Source organism: Haliotis rufescens, unplaced genomic scaffold (genome assembly GCF_023055435.1).
Source record: "Haliotis rufescens isolate VD_foot unplaced genomic scaffold, xgHalRufe1.0.p SCAF_21, whole genome shotgun sequence".
Taxonomy (NCBI): domain Eukaryota; kingdom Metazoa; phylum Mollusca; class Gastropoda; order Lepetellida; family Haliotidae; genus Haliotis; species Haliotis rufescens.
Window position 1 is genome coordinate 8212851 of NW_025963902.1, and position 20316 is coordinate 8233166.

Genomic DNA, 20316 nt, shown 5'->3' on the forward strand with positions numbered 1-20316 from the left:
GTTATATTTGTGGTACTATGACACAAAAGACTGCAGCCACCCCTCTCTATTATAACACCTTTGTAAATATTCGTTTTATTTGTGGTACTATGACACAAAGGACTGCAGACAACCGTCTCTATTATAACACCTTTGTAAATATTCGTTACATTTGTGGCACTATGACACAAAAGACTGCAGACAACCGTCTCTATTATAACACCTTTGTAAATATTCGTTATATTTGTGGTACTATGACACAAAAGACTGCAGACAACCGTCTCTATTATAACACCTTTGTAAATATTCGTTATATTTGTGGTTCTATGACACAAAAGACTGCAGACAACCGACTCTATTATAACACCTTTGTAAATATTCGTTATATTTATGGTGCTGTGACACAAAAGACTGCAGACAACGGTCTCTGTTATAACACCTTTGTAAATATTCGTTATATTTGTGGTACTATGACACAAAAGACTGCAGACAACCGTCTCTATTATAACACCTTTGTAAATATTCGTTATATTTGTGGTAGTATGACACAAAAGACTGCAGACAACCGTCTCTATTATAACACCTTTGTAAATATTCGTTATATTTGTGGTACTATGACATGAAAGACTGCAGACAACCGTCTCTATTATAACACCTTTGTAAATATTCGTTACATTTGTGGCACTATGACACAAAAGACTGCAGACAACCGTCTCTATTATAACACCTTTGTAAATATTCGTTATATTTGTGGTACTATGACACAAAAGACTGCAGACAACCGTCTCTATTATAACACCTTTGTAAATATTCGTTATATTTGTGGTTCTATGACACAAAAGACTGCAGACAACCGACTCTATTATAACACCTTTGTAAATATTCGTTATATTTGTGGTGCTGTGACACAAAAGACTGCAGACAACGGTCTCTGTTATAACACCTTTGTAAATATTCGTTATATTTGTGGTACTAAGACACAAAAGACTGCAGACAACCGTCTCTATTATAACACCTTTGTAAATATTCGTTATATTTGTGGTTATAGGACACAAAAGACTGCAGACAACCGTCTCGATTATAACACCTTTGTAAATGTTCGTTATATTTGTGGTACTATGACACAAAAGACTGCAGACAACCGACTCGATTATAACACCTTTGTAAATATTCGTTATATTTGCGGTACTAAGACACAAAAGACCGCGGACAACCGTCTCTATTATAACACCTTTGTAAATATTCGTTATATTTCAGCTTTAAACATAAAAATCCAGGGAATAGTCAGTCTCAATTATAGAATCCATTGGGAGTGAAAGGCAAAATAGTTGTGAAAGTTATATAAATTGATACCTGAAAATCAGTGAGGACACCAGGTGTTCGCGTCACATGATATAAATCATCAGAGTTTGTTTGTTGCCTAGTCCTGCCATACGACGGCGACTGTATACAATCACGTCTGGACCAGACAATCCAGTGATAGTGACCAGACAATCATGTGATTGACATCCATTGACACGATTGCGCATTTACTGATTTTGTTGAAACTAAAAACGATATGTTATTTTCTTACGTCTGCTGCTTACAAGTGCGGAGATTCTGTTTGGAAGACGTAAAGACAAACATTCTTCGTTTTAATTAATAACATAACTAAGAGCAATAATTAATTAATAGCAAAATGAATAACATCATCGAAAATTTCATGACCGATACTGAATATTGCCATCGCCTTGGCCATCGTATGAAGTATTCTAAATATTCGATGAAAATTATAAACATTGATGGATTTATATTCATAAATTCCGATTAACCCTTAAGGTTTAAACAAGATCCCATATTTAGTTAATGGGCATAGCCAAAGTGATTGTGTCCTACTATACTCACAGGTTCACAGTCGGCGTCGTTTGAAGCTAGACAGACTTTGACGTTGAATTTGAAGATGACGTCATTATTTCCGTCAAACAGAAACGCTTTCAGCTTGTAAATTATCTCCCTTTTGTCCACGTCACTTCCTATTTCATGACGTAATGGTTGTTGTATTGTAATGGAATACGCCTCAGGGTGTACACAGCTGAAATGAAGTTAGTTGGAATTATTGTGGATTTCTACATTGTTATGCATAATGTTCATACGTCATGCTGAATGATGACTTCAGGGCGGTGGGGTAGCCTAGGGGTTAAAGCATTCGCTCGTCACGCCGAAGACCCGGGTTCGATTTCCGACATGGGTACAATGTTTGAAGCCCATTTCTGGTGTCCCCCGCCGTGAAATTATTGGAATATTACTTAAAGCGGCGTACAAACTCACTCACTCATTCAGTCACTCAATAATGAAATAGTTTTAATTCCTGAACCATTTTTGAAAAATTGTTTTATTAGAGTAGATGCTGTTGAATAGGCATAGTGAATGAGTGAGTATGGGTTTACGCCGCTTTTAGACATATTCCTGTAATATGACGACGGGGGACACCAGAAATGGGCGTCACACAATCCACCCATGTGGGGAATCGAACCCGGGTCTTCAGTGTGACGAGCGAACGCTTAACCACCAGGCTACCCGACCGCCCCGAAGAGGCATAGGGAATGCTAACGACAAAGGAACGCAGATTGTTCATCATCTGCATTTTGTTTTGTTAGTTGAAGTAGGTGTCTGTGGTGAATGATTGAGTATGGTTTCACGCCGCTTTTAGCACTACTCCAGCAATACCGAAATAGCTGCGAAATGGTATCCATGTACTGCTTTTGCTTGTATTAGCCAATATTAACTGGTCTCCGATTCATATTTACGAATCCCTCCATCAATAACGTCCTTATAGGTCTGATGATGATATGGGGCGGTCGGGTAGCCTAGTGGTTAAAGCGTTCGCACGTCACGCCGACGACCCGGGTTCGCTTCCCGACATGGGTACAATGTGTGAAGCCCATTTCTGGTGTCCCTCGCAGTGGAATATTGCTAAAACCATACTCACTCACTGATGCTGATATTGATCCGACCTTTAGAAACTCAATCAGAATGCACATCAAAGGATTTCGAGTAAAAAAATCGTATCCTTCAGTTCTTAAACTATTATCTTTCAAGTATATAAACTAATCGATTGAAAATATTGTAAAAGTTATGAAACGGAACTAACGATTGAAAACTGGAACATAGATTACTGTGGCGTTAAACACCAGTTTACATGAGTGAGCGAGTGAGTGAGTTGGGGTTTAGCCGCTTTTAGCAATATTCCAACAATATCACCAAAAATTGGTTTCACACATTGTACCCATGTGGGGAAACCGGGTTCGAGCGATCGCTTTAACCACAAGGCTACACCGCCCCTGTTGCAAATGAACTGTCTGAGTATCCCTCTTAAATGCTAAGAAATACGGGGGGCACGGGTGGCCCTGTCGTCTGAGGCGCCGCAATTCGCTGTGCAGAGTTGCGTCCCTTGGGCACGCCCGAAACCTATGATTGTGGGTTCGAATCCCGGTTCGCCCCGATTACGTTCTAGGTTTGTCAGCACCATACACGTGCTCGTGGGTTTCACTGAAGTGGTAAACATCTGAGACCTGCATCACTTCGGGCTTTCCTCCCACATTAAGCTGACACGCCGTGATATAACTGGAATACTGTTAAAAGCGGCGGTAAACCCAACTCACTCACCAAGAAATACGGCAGACTGTATAGATAAAACATCCTATTGCACTACAAGATCTTAATAGAGAAGTCACTACTTTACTGCTTACCCGTCTGATATGAGGGTGAGTGACCTTTTACCAGTAGTTAGGGTGTTGTCGGCCAAGCCCGAGATTACCTTCATAGACTCGTAGCCTGCAAAGCAATATCATGGACACATATACAACCATTACTTGCAAACAAAGGTAAAACAAGTGAGTTTTGTGCTCTTTTTTAGTCATTTGGCAATCCTGAAGTTTCGGGTTAGAATTTGTCATCAGCAACCCATGCTTGTCGTAAGAGGCGACTAACGGATTAGGTGGATCGGCTCGCTGACTTGGTTGATGAACGTCATCGTATCCCAATTGTGTAGATCGATGCTCATGATGACAAACACTGGATTGCCTGGTCCAGACTCGATTATTTACAGACCGCCAGCATATAGCTTGAATGTTGTTGAATGTGGCGTATAACAACAAACAAACAAACAAACAAACAATGTGGTGTACGATATATTCCAAAGATGCGTTATCGCTGGCAATCATTGTAATAGACTAAAAGTGATATATAAGGTGCATGTTTCACATCTAGACTTATCAAAGATGAGCAAGTTTTGTTTTTTGTCGTTTTAAAAGTTTTGTCGGTAAAAGCATGGCATGTCAACCTAATAGGGAAAGTCCACAATGAGCTTAGAGTCAGTGAGATATCATGGCGTTTCTGTTTGATGAGGGAGGGAACTGATGCATATCTCAGACGTTGACCATTTGGGAAAACCGACGGGCACGGGTATGATGCTGAGTGAGTGAGGGAGATGGGTTTAACGCCGCTTTTAACAGTATTCCAGTTATATCACAGCGTGTCAGCTTAATGTGGGAGGAAAGCCCGAAGTTATACAGGTCTCAGACGTTTACCAGTTCGGTAAAACCCACGAGTACGGGTATGGTGCTGACAAACCTAGAAACATAATCGGGGCGAGCCGGGATTCGAACCCACAATCATAGGTTTCTGGCGTGCCCAAGGGACGCAACTCTGCACAGCGGATCGCGGCGCCTAAGACGACTCGGCCACACGTGCCCCCGGTATGGAGGACAAACCTAGAAACATAATCGGGCCGAACCGGGATTCGAACCCACAATCATAGGTTTCTGGCGTGCTCAAGGGACGTAACTCTGCACAGTGGATCGCGGCGCCTTAGACGACTGGGCCACACGTGCCCCCGGTATGGTGCTGACAAACCTAGAAACATAATCGGGGCGAACCGGGATTCGAATCCACAATTTCATGAATCTTGACGAGGGCGAGTGGTGGCGAATGATAACAAATACAGTCTCATGCAAATGGCAAACATGGGTATGGTGCTGACAAACCTCACAAACGTTATCAGGGAGAACCTGGGAACCTAACTGGTAACCGTGTCCCCCGACACCGCTTAGACTTTTAAGTCTGCAGATAGTTATCTTATCGAAGGGTGAGCTACGGTCTAGTGAGACATCCGCATTGGTTGTTCAGCTGAGGCTTTGAATTATTACCCGTAGAAACAATACAGCTGATGGGTTGGTTACAATATGTTACAATATGTAACCAACTGCTACATTTGTAAGCAAATGAAGGTTGTGATTTATAAAAAATCCTGCAAGTCTTTTATTATTGTGCAATGTCTTGTCTGTACACTATTTATATTACACATTACATTTTTTGTTTGAAGCAATAAGAACACGCTTCAAACGAACATTTAGGTCAGAAGAGAACGATATAAAAATGAACCATTAAATGACCTGTTCACATACATTCACAATGTCGTAAAAATGAACTTAAGAACCATTGCTTCCAATGAAAACATCTACATTCAATTTTAAAAGGCCGTCACAAATGTTGGATAAAAAAATACCGGACATAAAATATATCCGTTGTCTTTGATGCTTTGAAGCTTGGTTCACTTTCCCACCCCACTGTGACGAAATTAGCGCGACAGCTGCACGCTTTCAGAGCTTTTATTGCCAAAATTAAGATTCAAACAAGCAGCAGATAATTGCATCTGATATGAGGGATAAATTCTTTGTGATCATTGTATAATAAAATAGTAATTTCGTCTCAAACGTAATATAACTAGCGCATAAAGAAAACATAAATAAAATATTAACTTTGAGCTGTAAATCTATTTCATCTGTATATATTCCATCTATATTAAATATACTCATATAAACTAGATGTATTCTGAGCAGTTAAGGATGCGGGTACGTAATGTGCCAGTATATATGTAGTGTGATAACATCAATAGATGTAGACAAATGCAACCGGTTTTATCAAAAGGACCATATGTCTTAAGGACCATGACGAAGTAAAACAACTTTATGGATAACAACTTCTGGTTTATTGCATTTAGCGACGTTTCGATGTAGATTCTTACACCGCTATCAAGCTGGATTAACAACAACCAAGTGTTTGAGTAGAAGCATTGGCACTCCAGGTGTAACGTTTACGGCAGTGTTATCAACAGAAGCTTGTATTGACTCACGATGGGGGACGGAGAACGTGAAGACGAGCTCCGCGCCGATGTCGATGGGGTTGTCAGTGACGGAGGTACCGCCTGAGGTCAGCGCCAGGAATACTGGGCTCACTGTATCGGAGTTGTTGACGGGGTTCAACGGAGCACTGTAAATATTCATTGTATTAGCCGCAACACGGGTAAAGAGGCCCGGACATGTGGCTCATTACCGGCAACATTATAAGGTCACATTGTATTTTCAAAAATGGTTGCAAAAATAACAATGGCTAATATTTAAAAAAATGAATATATCCATTACTAACTTAATGATACATAATTCCTGAGTAGAAAACAGGATAAAGTGCAATCAACTTGCAGAGATCTAAAACAATTGAATTTGAAGGTTTACCTCAGTCTTACAACACGATTACAGTGTGATGGCTACATATTTCAAAATAATCAATAAGCATTCTCTACACAGTCCAACTAAAAAATTTTTCTCGTTTCATGAGATTGAATTTTTGCGAAATTATGAATGAAACAGCTGAAAACAGTCTCGGCTAGGTCAAGGTTCATGATCTCAGCCAATCAAATTACAGGAAGGTGTTGTATCACAAGACTGTGTTATGTTACCCCTTTACAAAGTACCATGTGCGTAATAAAACGTCAACGCCAGAGAACAGCCAGACTCGATTATATGCCGAAACAGATTCCATTGGACGTAAAAGGCAAAATGATGGTGAAAGTTATGTGAAATCAGAGATTTGTTAGAGTTAGAAAATAATTCCTTTTAGCCAATACGTCATAGTACATAGTACATTGTCCCACATTACCAAAAACAGTCATGATATTCTGTACACTCACACGTCAGGATTTATGGAAAATACCCGGGTAGATACCATCGTGCCCTCGTCGTCGAGGATGCACTTGACGGTGTATTTGTCGTCAACGTCGGCGATGTAGTCCCGGCTGTACTGTATGACGACATCGCGGGAGAATTCCGTAATATCGGAGCCCTGAAACGAGTCACAGTGATATAGTGTCTCAAACCATTGCTAGAATGAACGTACAAAATGAACCGTTACTACAACATAGACTTTCTATAAGACTCCTGGATTGTAATAAAGTGTTAAGTTGCGTTAGTTGAGTGTTGTTGTTTTGGCGTTTTGTTTGCTGTTTAACGATGCACTCAGCAATAATCCAGCTACATGACGGCGGTCTGTAAATAATCGAGTCTGTACCAGACATTTGAGTGATTGACATCATGAGCATCGATCTACGCATTTGATTTGATTTTGATTTGGTTTGTTGTTTAACGCCGCAATCAGCAATATTCCAGCTATATGACGGCGGTCTGTAAATAATCGAGTCTGGACCAGACAATCCAGTGATTGACACCATGAGCATTGGTCCACGCAATTGGAATCGATGACATGCAGCGAGCCTGACCACCCGATCCCGTTAGTCGCCTTTTACGGCAAGCATAGGTTGCTGAAGACCAATCCTCTAACCCGCAATCTTCACGGGACGCTAGGTGAGTGAGTGAATATGGTTTAAAGCAACTTTTAGCAATATTCGAGCAATATCACGACCGGGGACCCCATAAATGGGCTTTAAAGATTGTACCCATGTGGGGAATCGAGCCCGGGCCGTCGGACGAGCGAACGCTTTATCCACTAGGTTACCCCATCCCACACCAACCAGAGCGGCTACTACTATATGTACTACGTATACGTTACATATCACCACCGGATGTCCATACAAAACATTAGGCTCCTGTAAAGGGAGAACGGTCGTTACCACTTTAAGAATATGAAGAGGTGAGTGAAATGGGGTGTAACGTCGCGTCCAAGATCATTGCACTTATATAGCGACGTGCATCCACGTATGTGTGTGTGTGGCTGCTTGTACTAGTCCGGACTGATGCCGATTTATAGTTCTAGCTCACTGAGATACCATGCCGCAGTTTAACATGAATACCCCACTCAGACACAGTATACTGACTCCGAGCTGACCAGTCCTTGTTTTAGCCCCTTAATGCCGAGCGCCAGACAGGGTAACAATAAATACCATCTTTTAACGTCTTTTGGTATGACAGGGCCGGGGATCGAACCCTGGACCTTCCGCTCTCCGGGCAGACGCTCTACCACTAGACCACGGAGGTCGAGAATATGAGGAATAGGAGGAAGAAGAACGTCAAGCTACCGATACAGATAACACTCTAAACCTGTGTATACATAACGTCATGTTACTGCAAGACAAATTCTCGATGTTATTACACATTATTCAGTTACACCAATATTAGTTATCACGATGCCATTCTAATTATGTGTATACAAATCGGGAAGTAACCATATTTAAGGTTTGCCCGAAATAAGGCCTTGAGCCGGAACCGCAAAGCGTTCGCAGCACTGCGATATTTGTAAGCCAATGATAATACGCCAATGTCTTTACAGTTACGATAGCTCGTAACGCAACGAACCCTTTGAGGGCCGGGTCCCTGGATAAACAATATCCGACTGTTGATGAGGTGGAGTAGGAATTACGTTGCACTCAAGATAGTTACACTTATAGAGCAACGTGAATGCACGTGTGTGTGGCTGCTTCTACGAGCAGGACTAATGCCGGTTTTATAGTGCCAGCCAAGTGAGATACCATACAGCAGTTTAACATGGACACCCCACCTCAGACACAGTAAACAGGCTCCGGTCCTTGTTTCGTCCCCTTAAAGGGGCACTGATCTAAAGCAATTCCCCGGGACTGGTTGTTGCCTTTGTTATTGTTTTTTTCCCTGTGAGTACCCAGATGATACGCAACGCAACTGAGCATGACAAGAGACTGTGCTACCGTCTTGCAATGACAGCAAAATAAACTTTGACAAAGGGCGCATGTTAATTAATTTCTTCAGCCTAAACAAACAGACAAAAAGAACGGCGGAGCTCATCGGTTGTCGTCATTTGGATATACCCCTGAGTGTTATAGTTTTTAAAAAAAGTATCAATGCAGTGAAAGCATTTTCGGATTTCGGATTGCGTCGATAATACGATTACTACTCCCTTGTTGTCATCCACGTTTTCTGGTATGACCCTGCACTTGTGTATTTGTCTTCATTCACTTGATGCTCAGTTAATGAATTTATTACAGGTACAATTAGTGGTGGCACCACTCCGAATACCTGACGAAGGTTCCCATTTGGCATTTACTGTGTCTGGGGTAATTATTCAATCTAAATCCAGGTTTGAAGTGAAGTGAAATGTGTGTTATGTAATATGCACGTGGCAGCCCAGCAAGAGATGAATGATCAGTTGATTTACTTTTTTTGTAAATCAGCGGATCGTTCGTAGTCATCAAAGGATTAACAGAAAATACATTGATTTACTAAATGGTTTACTAAAATAAAGGGAATACACTCATATCCTTGCGTGAAGTGCCGATGTTAAAACAACATACTTTGTTCAAAGGGTTAACTGATAATACGTTGATTAATTGCTCATTGTTATCTAACTCAATGGATTTTTTTAGGAACCGTGGACGTTATGAAAATAGTTGTCACGTGGGCTTTCTCAGCCGACCTTTGAGACTTGACACCTATGTGAAACACCTGAAACAATCTAAGTGGTCAGTTGAGAAACGAACACGGGTTATAATATCCCGAAGCGATATATATATTTTAAAATATTTGATTGTTACAGAGACACGTGACATCGAATACGTTTTGTACAGCTGCAGACGTTTGGGTATTTGTTCCTTTGTGTGGATATTCACGGATACATTCCTCGAACAAGGAAGCTGCCTAAAATTATACACATAAATTTGGTAGGTTGTAATTATGATATTCGCATTTTGTTTTCCTTCATTTGCAGTAGCATTGGACAGATTCATTCTTGTTCCTCTACGTCTTGGTTGGGAAATTCTTCGATGCGCGATAGACGTAGTTTTCACAAGTCTTTTCGTTTGAATATTACAGTCACTTTGTAAAATGTGATTCTCTCAGGCAATTTATGAAATGTGTAAATATTTCAGTTATTTTGACTGAAAAATCTGTCCATTTCTTTAACAGATTGACTAAAATTGATTAAGATGATCAATATGGCCTAAAAACATCACAATAGATTATTATGTAGGATTAGAAGCCAAACAATATAGAAATGTACTTTTCATCGTAACATTTTCAGTCTCTTGGTGATGATATTAAACATAAAAATGTTTTGAATTCGTTGTCATAATAATACAGATGGACATATTTTTCAGTCAATTTGTAAAATAACTGAATAACATTCCTAAGTGAAAATTTTGCTCATTTTGACTGTAAAAATATAGACACGATAAAATAAGCAATGCTCAGGGGAAATATTAACTTTGTGTTGCAAGTCAAAATAGTGTAAACGAAAATCGCACAGTTACCAAGCAAGTGACTTATCAAAACTTCGTCACCATTTACGATGCTTCCCACAAAGATACCTACATTTCCTTATTATTTCGAAAACTGTATTTCATTTTGTTGATCAATGTGACCATACTCCCTTATACCATCAAGTGACAAATGCGCTCACGAATTGCGCAGCACAGGTTGCGAACTAGTCTAGGTTTCTGCTCTATCATCCGGGTACTCACGGGGAAAAAACAATAACAAAGGCAACAACCAGTCCCGGGGAATTGCTTTAGATCAGTGCCCCTTTAATGCCGAGCGCCAGACAGGGTAACAACAAGTACCATATTTTAACGTCTTTTGGTAAGACGTAACCAGGGGATCGAACCCCCGACCACCGAGGCGTCGAGACTGTTTACAAAAAAATAAAAGCGACAAAACCCTATCTATAATCATGATGAATATGTACTAAAAAAGAGATGGTATAGTATATTGTCGGAATCATACATCGATTGTATGATTCCGACTATTTCATAAGCATGTGTTTATGAATCATTATCAAATAGTCATGATACCAGGTGTTCGCGAAAAGGTAAGCGTATCCTGCCCCAACGGTGGCGCCCGCCACAAGCACATGTAATGGCAAGTCAATGGTTTACTTGAAAAAACACGGGACCATATGGTACTAGTTAGAATAGCGGAACCGTGAAGATCTAGGTCTTCATGGATCAGCAACCCATGCTTGGCGTATGAGGAGATTATACTTGTCGTAAGAGGAGACTAACGGGGTCAGACTCGCCGACTTGGTTGATGCATGTCATCGTATACCAAATGCGTGGATCGATGCTCAATATGCCAATCACGGGATTGTCTGGTCCAGACTCGAACATTTACAGAGCGCCGTCAGATAGTTGGAATATGGCTGAGTAAACATGAAGAAACAAACAAAGAAAATAGTGACAATACTAGGTAAACGTTTCTCACCATCGTCGTGTCAGTGTCTCCGCAGTCGGTGCTCTCGTGGTCCACCTCGATGTAGTGTCCTCTCCACGTGTCGGGGATGCGGTCAGTCGAGGAAGCTTCCACGGGCACCGCCTTTGCGTGGCATGAATCTATGTCTTTCTTTCCCATTATATAAGCCACTCCCGTGAAGTTGCCGTTGGGGTTGATGCCGATGACCATGGTGTAGGGCGTGCAAGACACCGTGACTAGAATTGCAATTTGAATGCAGTAGCTAAATTTTGGAGATGTTCAAAATAGATGTTGTGCCGCTATTAAGACTTCGTGTATCATTGATATTGTTAATGTCATATCATCAAACGTACATAGACGTCTTCTCGAGGTCAGTTACCTTGAGTGCGTGATTTGGGTTTTACGCCGACTTATTATTCGCGTAATAAGTATTCCAGTTATATCGCGGCGTGTCAGCTTAATGTGGGATGAAAGCCCGAAGTGATACAGGTCTAAGGCGTTAACCACTTCGGTGAAACCCACGAGCACGGGTATGGTGCTGACAAACCTAGAAACATAATCAGGACGAACAGGGATTCGAACCCACAATTATAGGTTCCTGGCCTGCCCAAGGGACGCAACTCTGCACAGCAAATCGCGGTGCCTTAGACGAATGGGCCACCCTCGCCCCCAAGATGGATTGAAATCACATCGGCTAAGCCCAATCTGCAGCAGTCTCATTACAGTAGTTTGATTGTAATATACATGTGCGGTGAATGTGAACAGAGGTTGAGGTTTCTCTGACAAAAACATATTGACTTTTGAAGCTTCTTCCATGATAGGACCGCTTCCGTGGTTTAGTGTATTGAGCAACAGCCTGAGAGGGGATCAGATTGCTGATGCTAGCATATGTTGTGTACATCTCCCATACGCTACCTACATCTTTCTTCCTGACATGTTTGGCCGTAGTGGTCGGCGTCGCAGTAGCATCTGGCAACACCGCCATCATCGTAACAGTCGCCCTGGCTTGGAGTACAGGGGTTAGAATTGACACAAGCGCCTGTACCTTTTGAGGCTGTAAAGAACTATCATATTATCAAATTGAAAACGGGGCGGTGGGGTAGCCTAGTGGTGAAAGAATTCGTTCGTCATTCCAAAGACCCGGGTTTGATTACCCACGTGGATATAATGTGTGAAGCATATTTCTGGTGTCGCCCGACTTGATACTACTGGCATATTGCAAAAAGCGGCGTACAACCATACTCAATCAAATTGAAAACATGTATTTACATGAAAATTATGTATTCGTGTCCTAATTAATAGTGTCCTATTTGACAGTTATTCATAAACACCTGCTCATGATGTTGTCGGAATTGTACAATCGACTCTACTTTATGCAGAGATTTCTAACGGATATGGAAAAGGTTTTGTCGCTTGCTTTACTTAATAATATCATGTTGAGGTAAGGGACCTTATGGTACACTACAAATTGCCGACGTACCAATACGCCTTGCTAGAATCAGCGATGAGCCATTGCGTGTTATTTGGTGAATCTAGTCATCTAAACATCCATTTGAAACATCACTTAGTTCAAAATTTATAAGATATCAAACATAAAACGTTAACGCCAGAGAATAATAAGTCTCGATTATCCTTCGATAACAGATTTCATTGTATATAACAGGCAACATAGCGGTAACAATTATATGAATGGTTTATGGAAAACCTGTGATGACACCAGGTGTTTGTGAAAATGGTAGCCTGCCCTACCGATTAACCGTTTAACGTTGGTTTATCATATTTTACCCAGACATTGTACCGTAGTAGCCTGTATTCTGGTACGGCAGCGATACAGCTAAAGAAAGGAATAGATTTCACCAAGGGTAACTACGCCCAATGAAGACCGGTACTGGCGTACTTGGCATCTCCGGAATCGATTCCTGTCAGTGACGTCATCGGCGACGAATGCCAGAGGGCATATGGTCAGTCGACAGACACTGACTAGGTGACTCATTTTAAATGTGTAATGGGCAACTGTCATGCCAATATCCGATGCTGTATGACTATCATTTTAAATCTTGATTCGTTGAGAATTTGATCTTTTCAATAAATTTTACTTCAGGCTTCTATCTTTTGTGGTGGTTAAACTGGAGTGATTTAAAACTAGGGTAAATTTTCTTTTAGTCGTTAGCTTATATAACGGCAGGGCAACCATCAGTGAGATTCACACATTACCCCAATGTTGAGAGTCAACCCTGGCCTCCGGCGTGACGAGTTATCACAGTACAACAGCAGGACTATAGTGGGTTATCACATACATTCTTAACAATAAACAGAAACACCAGATGCCGGAGATCAAAAGACATTAGACATTCATTCAAACCATAGGAAGAGAAAACAGGGGAATATTTCAGACCAAGCATGATTATTTATTTCAAACTTTATAATTTATATGTTTCAGTTAAATATACAGTCATGGTTTTTTTTCAGAAAGGACCGATGTTTCAAGACTGTCCTTCAACACGTGCATGAGCTACTAATAATTCCCTGTTAGAAGTACTTACATGTGACCAGCCCACAGTTGTATCCTTGAGTGGGCGGTGTAACATCGTCACACTTACACAGCGGCGAGTCAAACCAGCACAATCCAGTGTTCAAACAGGCTTGATTCGGTCGACGGCAATCAAACGTTGGGGTAACTAGAAATCACAATAGGGATCATAAAGCCTGTTCAAGTTTGTGAATTATGAAAAATAAAACGTCAACGCCGGAGAATAACCAGTCTCGATTATCCGCGGAGCAGATTCCATTGTGCGTAAAATCAAAATAGAGGCTTAAATTGAATGAATGGATCACTGAAAATTAATGATAACACCAGGTGTCTGCGAAGGAAGGACTATTATTTCAAGCGAGCACAGCAAATGTCCAGCTGCATCACAATAACCTGTAAATAATCGATTCTAGGCAAGACAAACTAGTGGGTCATGTTTTGAGCAAATTAACATCTACGATATATAACGATGACACAACCAGCTAGTTCAAATCCCGCAATCGTCAAATAAACTGACGGGCAAAAGAAAGTATACATCCATGTTTAGTGTGATGGTGGCTAAAAATGAAGCAACAAGACCTAAGTCCGCAGTGTTTCGGCGAATGTGTTTTTAGCGATGAACTAACGTCAGTAATTGTTTGTCAAAAGCAATATCTAAGTGTAAACATTCTTTAGTCCGGCAGTTGACTCTTACCACAAGCAGGGGTACATGGGGCCTATTCTTGGACGTAATAACCACGAAGCTAAATTATGATGAAATAATTACTTAATAACAGTTCACAAGCTAAACTGTAGATACAATATTTATCACGATACAGAGTGTTGGTGTATGATAAACAAGGCATTTTGAAACCGATGCAATGCAATGACAAGAATCAATAAGTAATACTATGCATAATTAAGCAGAGCTAGAAAAGGGTGAGACATAATAAGGACATATGAATGGGTTTTTTATAAAATGATTAAGAAACCTGTTTTTATCGCAACATGCATCTTTTGTCTTGGTTTTCGGTTGGGGAAACCTGCCTTTTTCTTACCTATTAGCCATACACAATCAGGTCATAAGTCTACAACTAGTTTGTGAAAGACAGAAAAGAGACTCGATTCCTTCATTTGAAAATGTCCGATAGTATTCATAACGTTTCTAAGTTTTCAGTTATATTATTTTTTTTACATTTTCAGTGGGGTACAAACTCTATGTTTTATTTCAACCTTTCTATCATGAGAAAAACATGACATCATATATGTGGCATTTACATTATTCAACATACGAGTGTTTGAATGTCTCATGCCTAAATACACAGAACAACTTGATTTTTGTTGCCATTTTGTCAAATATTACAAAAATCGAATATGCGCTTTCAAAGTGTTTCATATATTTTTCTATATGTTTCTATTTGTTTCTATATCATACTTTAATTCAATAATTCAATAAAGAAAATGCTTGAAATTTCACGACTGTATAACAGATCTGTATCAAAGTCAATGTCAAGAGTTTTACAGTAGTTGCAACGGAAGTGTACAATGGTATCCTTAATTATGTAAAAAGGTTTTGTTGCTTTATTTATCAAATGCCAGGAATGCATGATATGAATGAATGTTTACTTAAAACTGTACAATCCCAAACAAGGGCGGAAGAACTTAAATCATAAAGGTTATATATGCTTGCTTCAATGAACAGAAAATATGTCGGGGACTGCTCTCAACGGAAATACACCAAGCTTTATTTCATTCATATGTGTTCAAGATGATTTTTATAAGATTGAATGTACAAGCTCAGTTTTTCGTCATTCAATGCAACATTGTAAAACTGACGCCATGTTGCCCGTGTTGACCTTAACTGACACAATGCTGACTCCAATGGTGAGTGTTCACGGTTCAGGGTGTATGCATACAGCAATGAAAGCAGTAGCTTTATATAGAAGACACTGTAAGGAGCTTACCTGGAGCCACTGTCGTCAGGAAGAGGAGCCACAGAGCCAACATTTCTGCAGAACAACTGTCATAGATCCAGATATTAGTGAAACACAAAACATACCTGCATACAATGCTGTATAATATGAAGCGTATTTACTTTGTCACTCTACAGTTAGGAAAGGCCTTGGCTCCCTCATAAAAGAACCATCACCCTGTATATTCAATCTTCCGTGTGGCCCCCTGCTGGTATTGTTTGAATGTGTTAGTGATCGCATACGGACAGTACTGCTTTGTTTAAAATGATTAATTCACTTTGTATTGTATGGTTGAAATGTTTGGACTCGAGTTCAAAATTCACCAAGATTAGACGGATGCTTAAAGCGTTCCAGGGTTTCTGCAAAGTAAACAGAGTGATTTTGAACATTGAATATTTATAATAATATAATGATACATAAAATATTAAAATATTTGTTTTATGGTTATCACTGTTGTCCGAACACAATCGAGTATGCACAAGGCAAACCAATGACTGAAAGCATGAGAAATGAATCACACTATCGGGCCACGTTGACACGTATCATCTAAATCACAGAGCCAGACAAACCGACCCATTGTAGTCGAGCAACGTGCTTTACAACAATGACATCCCGTGAAGACCCGGGTTAGAATTTGTCTTCAGCGACCCATGCTTATCGTAAGAAGCGACTAACGAGAATCGCTCTTCAGGTTCGCTGACTTGGTTGAATCATGTCATCGTTTCCCAATTGCGTAGATCGATACTCATGATATCAATCACTGGATTGTCTGGTCCACACTCGATTACTTACGTACCGCCATCATACAGCTGGGATGTTACTGAGTGAGACGATAAACACAAACAAACAAATAAATACAAAATACAACAATATGTAGATTAATGTCGGCCAATATTACCACATAATCGCATTTTCCTCACACATTAACCTGACTTTATGTAATTAAAATACTCCGGAACATTGTTTGTTTGTTGTTTAACGCCGCACTCGGCTATATTACAGCTATAGGATGTAAATAATCAAATCTGGACCAGACAATCCAGTAATTGACATCATGAGTATCGATCCACGCAATTGCGAAACGATGGCATGCATCAACCAAGTCAGCGAGCCTGACCACCCGATCCCGTTAGTCGCCTCTTACGACAAGCATAGTCGCCTTTTACGGCAAGCATTGGTTGCTGAAGACCTATTCTACCCCGGGGTCTTCACGGTTCTCCGGAACATTGAATACGTTTACCTTGATTAGTTCTTCGTTATATGCATGTGAGAATCAGACTGTGTCCTTGATGAAGAAGGATCTCTCAGGAGATGAAGTTGACTACAGCTATATATACACGTTACACGCCCCGAAGATGGTATTAACTGACAATTGTTATCCTAAAGAAATCATTCGTAAAAATGTCAATCATGTTACCACAATGTTATTGGTCTATCTAACTTTTCCTCACGTGGATTACTATGCATTCAGTAAAATCAGTCATGTGGTAAAAAAATGTGAAGATAACAATTGAAAACAGGCGAGTGGATTTTTATGACTTCAGAACGTCTTGTGCAAGGCATGTTTTACATAAAGGTTTGAGGGAGAAGCGACGTGGCATGCACCTGAAAGCCACGTTAAGCCTCAGTGTACACAGAGGGCAACACTTAAAGTCGCTGTACATTAAGTCTTACCTGTAAATATTGTAAAAATGAATTTGAAAAAAAGTTAATATACGTTTTCTCTGAAGTCCTAGGTGCTTGTAAGTATGTTAAAGTGTAATTTTTTTTACATTGTATACTCTGAAGCAAACATATGCTCGATAATATACAAGTATTAATAACTAAAGTAAGTGAATATGGTTTTACGCCGCTTTTAGCAATTATCAAGCAATATCACGGCGTGGACTCCAGATATTGGCTTCACACTTAATAATTGAAAGTTACTAATATATTTGATCACATGAACAACATGGAGTTTTATTGATATTGAATGTGCACAACAAATATTTTTTCAAGCCTGTGCAGGGTTCCACAGGAATCTACAGGGGTCATGGTGCTTATCCAGTTCAAAAGGCAAAGGCATTCTTCTATTAAACTTTCCTTTTCAAACTGGTTTACGTTCCAGGTTAGAATTGGTTTAATGGATCGGTTGGTCAATTTCATTTGGTTGATTGCGTTTTATCATCCAAATACAGCGTGAATAGATGCTCACAATATCAACCACTGGATTGTCTGGTCCAGGCTGCCGTCATTTAGCTGGGATATTGTTGAGTGCGTAGTCACTCACCAACTAACAAATAAATAACATGTGTGGAAGGTTTTGTGTCAAGAACCAAAATGTATATTTGTAAATTGTATTTTTTAATAAATTGATATATTCTAAATACCTAGAAACACAGTTGTGCCAATCTTCATCCCAAGTGAACAGGGGAGAAGGGGAGATATGACAATATGATAGAATAAGGATATTATCACAACTACCTGTGCCTCAGGGTATATTGTGAGTGAGTTGGGTTTAACGCCGCCTTTGACAGTATTCCAGTTATATCGCAGCCTGTCAGCTTAATGTGGGAGGAAAGCCAGAAGTGATGCAGGTCTCAGACGTTTACCACTTCAGTGAAACCCACAAGCACGGGTATGGTGCTGATAAACCTAGAAACATAATCGGGGCGAACCGGGATTCAAACCCACAATCATAGGTTTCCGACGCGCCCAAGGCACGCAACTCTGCACAGCGAATCGCGGCGCCTTAGACGACTGGGCCACCCGTGCACCCCTTAGAGTATATAAATGAGTATGTGATTCAATGTTAGAATTATAAAAAAACAACATTTCAGTAATAATGTTATTTGTTTCAGGGGTGAATGGTTGTTGTTTTAGAGAAGTAATATTACAGTTGAATCATGAGAGTGGTGAGAGAGTCAGAATCCAACAAACCAGTGACTCATAGCATGCGCAAAGGAGTTTCTTTGACATATACTAATAGAAAAAGTTCTTTCGTATTACTACAGTTAATCTGTCATGGCAGATTAAGTGGAGTAACAGTAATATGAAAGAATCGGATGACCCTTAACCTTATTTAGTAGTATACATGTACATTTAGCCAGGTCATACATTCTTACCATCCAATCATCGTGCTCTTACGACTTGCTTTCAACAAAATCAGTCAGTGCGGAATCTTGTCACTGGAGTTTCTGATCCACAACTTGATTGTCTGGTTAGTTTGCAGCCCGCGGTCTTGTGGCAGGAGGATTGCTGTTTTGTTTGTTTGTTGTTTAACGCCGCACATATGACGGCGGTCTGTAAATAATCGAGTCTGGACCAGACAATCCAGTGATTAATATCATGAACATCGATACATGCAATTGGGCTCGTAACATGCATCAACCAAGTCAGCGAGCCTGACCACCCGAGGATTGCTAAGCGCGTCAGTCAACAAATAAACAAAGAATTTGTATGGCGCCAAACTCCATACCAGCTCGTGAACTCATGGCGCTTACATTATAACCCCAGTCAATGGATCAGTGAGCACTCGATTTTCATTCTCAGCTCCATGGGGAGTATACCATCTGCCTTTTACGCCAAATCGAGTCTGTTCGGCGGATAATCGAGGCTTGTTTTTACATTTTGTTTTGGTTCCTAGGGACCTGTGCAACGCCCCATAATGTGTGAAAATAGCATATCGACTTAACATGAGCGGGGTTAACATACCTGTACTTCTTGGTTATATATACATAGCTACAACAATGATCTTGAGGCGACTAACGGGATCGGGGGGTCAGGCTCGCTGACTTGGTTGAAGCATGTCATCGATCACAACTGCGTGGATCGATGCTCATGATATCAATCACTGGATTATCTGGTCCAGACTCGATTATTTACAGCCCGCCGTCATATAGCTGGAATATTGCTGAGTGCGGCGTAAAAAGACAAACCAACCATCATTACCAGCTTTAACGAAAGACAACTAAGTCAAGTAGAGAAAGTCGGAACCACTTATAAAACGATAAACCGGAACCTGATCAAGAAATCAATTTCCGATATAATAGTACTTGCACCTGTTCCGAAACGTCGCATTGACATGAAAAAAACACTTGAAATCCATTTGTCTCTCCTGTCAAATATGAAAGGAATAACAGATGTCAGCCTATTTCTTGCTCAAACTTTATTACCTCCATATAATTTCATGATGCAGCTGCAGAAGGGAGTTATGACTTCTTCTTGAGTTAAATGAACGCGACAAAAACATTTTATATCACCTTACACATGAAAGTCAGATTTTAATTGACTGAGGTATATTCTATTATCTCCAATGTACCCCGATAACGTGTAATGTACATTTCTTATGTTCCCTACAGTTGCCGAACTGTTGGCATTACATTTGCAACAC

The 20316-nt window shown here is 40.3% G+C and overlaps 1 protein-coding gene across 1 annotated transcript; it reads right to left on the minus strand.

Annotated features, from left to right (window-relative positions):
- Positions 1-1821: 1821 nt before the first annotated feature.
- Positions 1822-17243, minus strand: LOC124111453 (EGF-like domain-containing protein 2). Its single transcript, XM_046471170.2, has 9 exons — positions 17185-17243; positions 15936-15991; positions 14006-14140; positions 12382-12516; positions 11475-11698; positions 6986-7137; positions 6152-6288; positions 3708-3792; positions 1822-2050 (listed from the first exon to the last, which is right to left on the minus strand). The coding sequence occupies exons 2-9, from the start codon at positions 15976-15978 to the stop codon at positions 1822-1824; spliced, it is 1140 nt and encodes a 379-aa protein (XP_046327126.2). The 5' UTR covers positions 15979-15991; positions 17185-17243.
- Between the last annotated feature and the right edge of the window lie 3073 nt (positions 17244-20316).

Bases quoted from the DNA above. Each gene is read 5' to 3' on its own strand.
- LOC124111453 (XM_046471170.2), bottom strand. From the start codon at position 15,978: ATGTTGGCTCTGTGGCTCCTCTTCCTGACGACAGTGGCTCCAG. The intron at 11,699-12,381 runs GTAGGTAGCGTA...TTGCAATTCTAG, and splicing joins AACATGTCAGGAAGAAAGAT to TCACGGTGTCTTGCACGCCC. The intron at 6,289-6,985 runs GTGAGTGTACAG...GAATATTTACAG, and splicing joins TTTTCCATAAATCCTGACGT to TGCTCCGTTGAACCCCGTCA.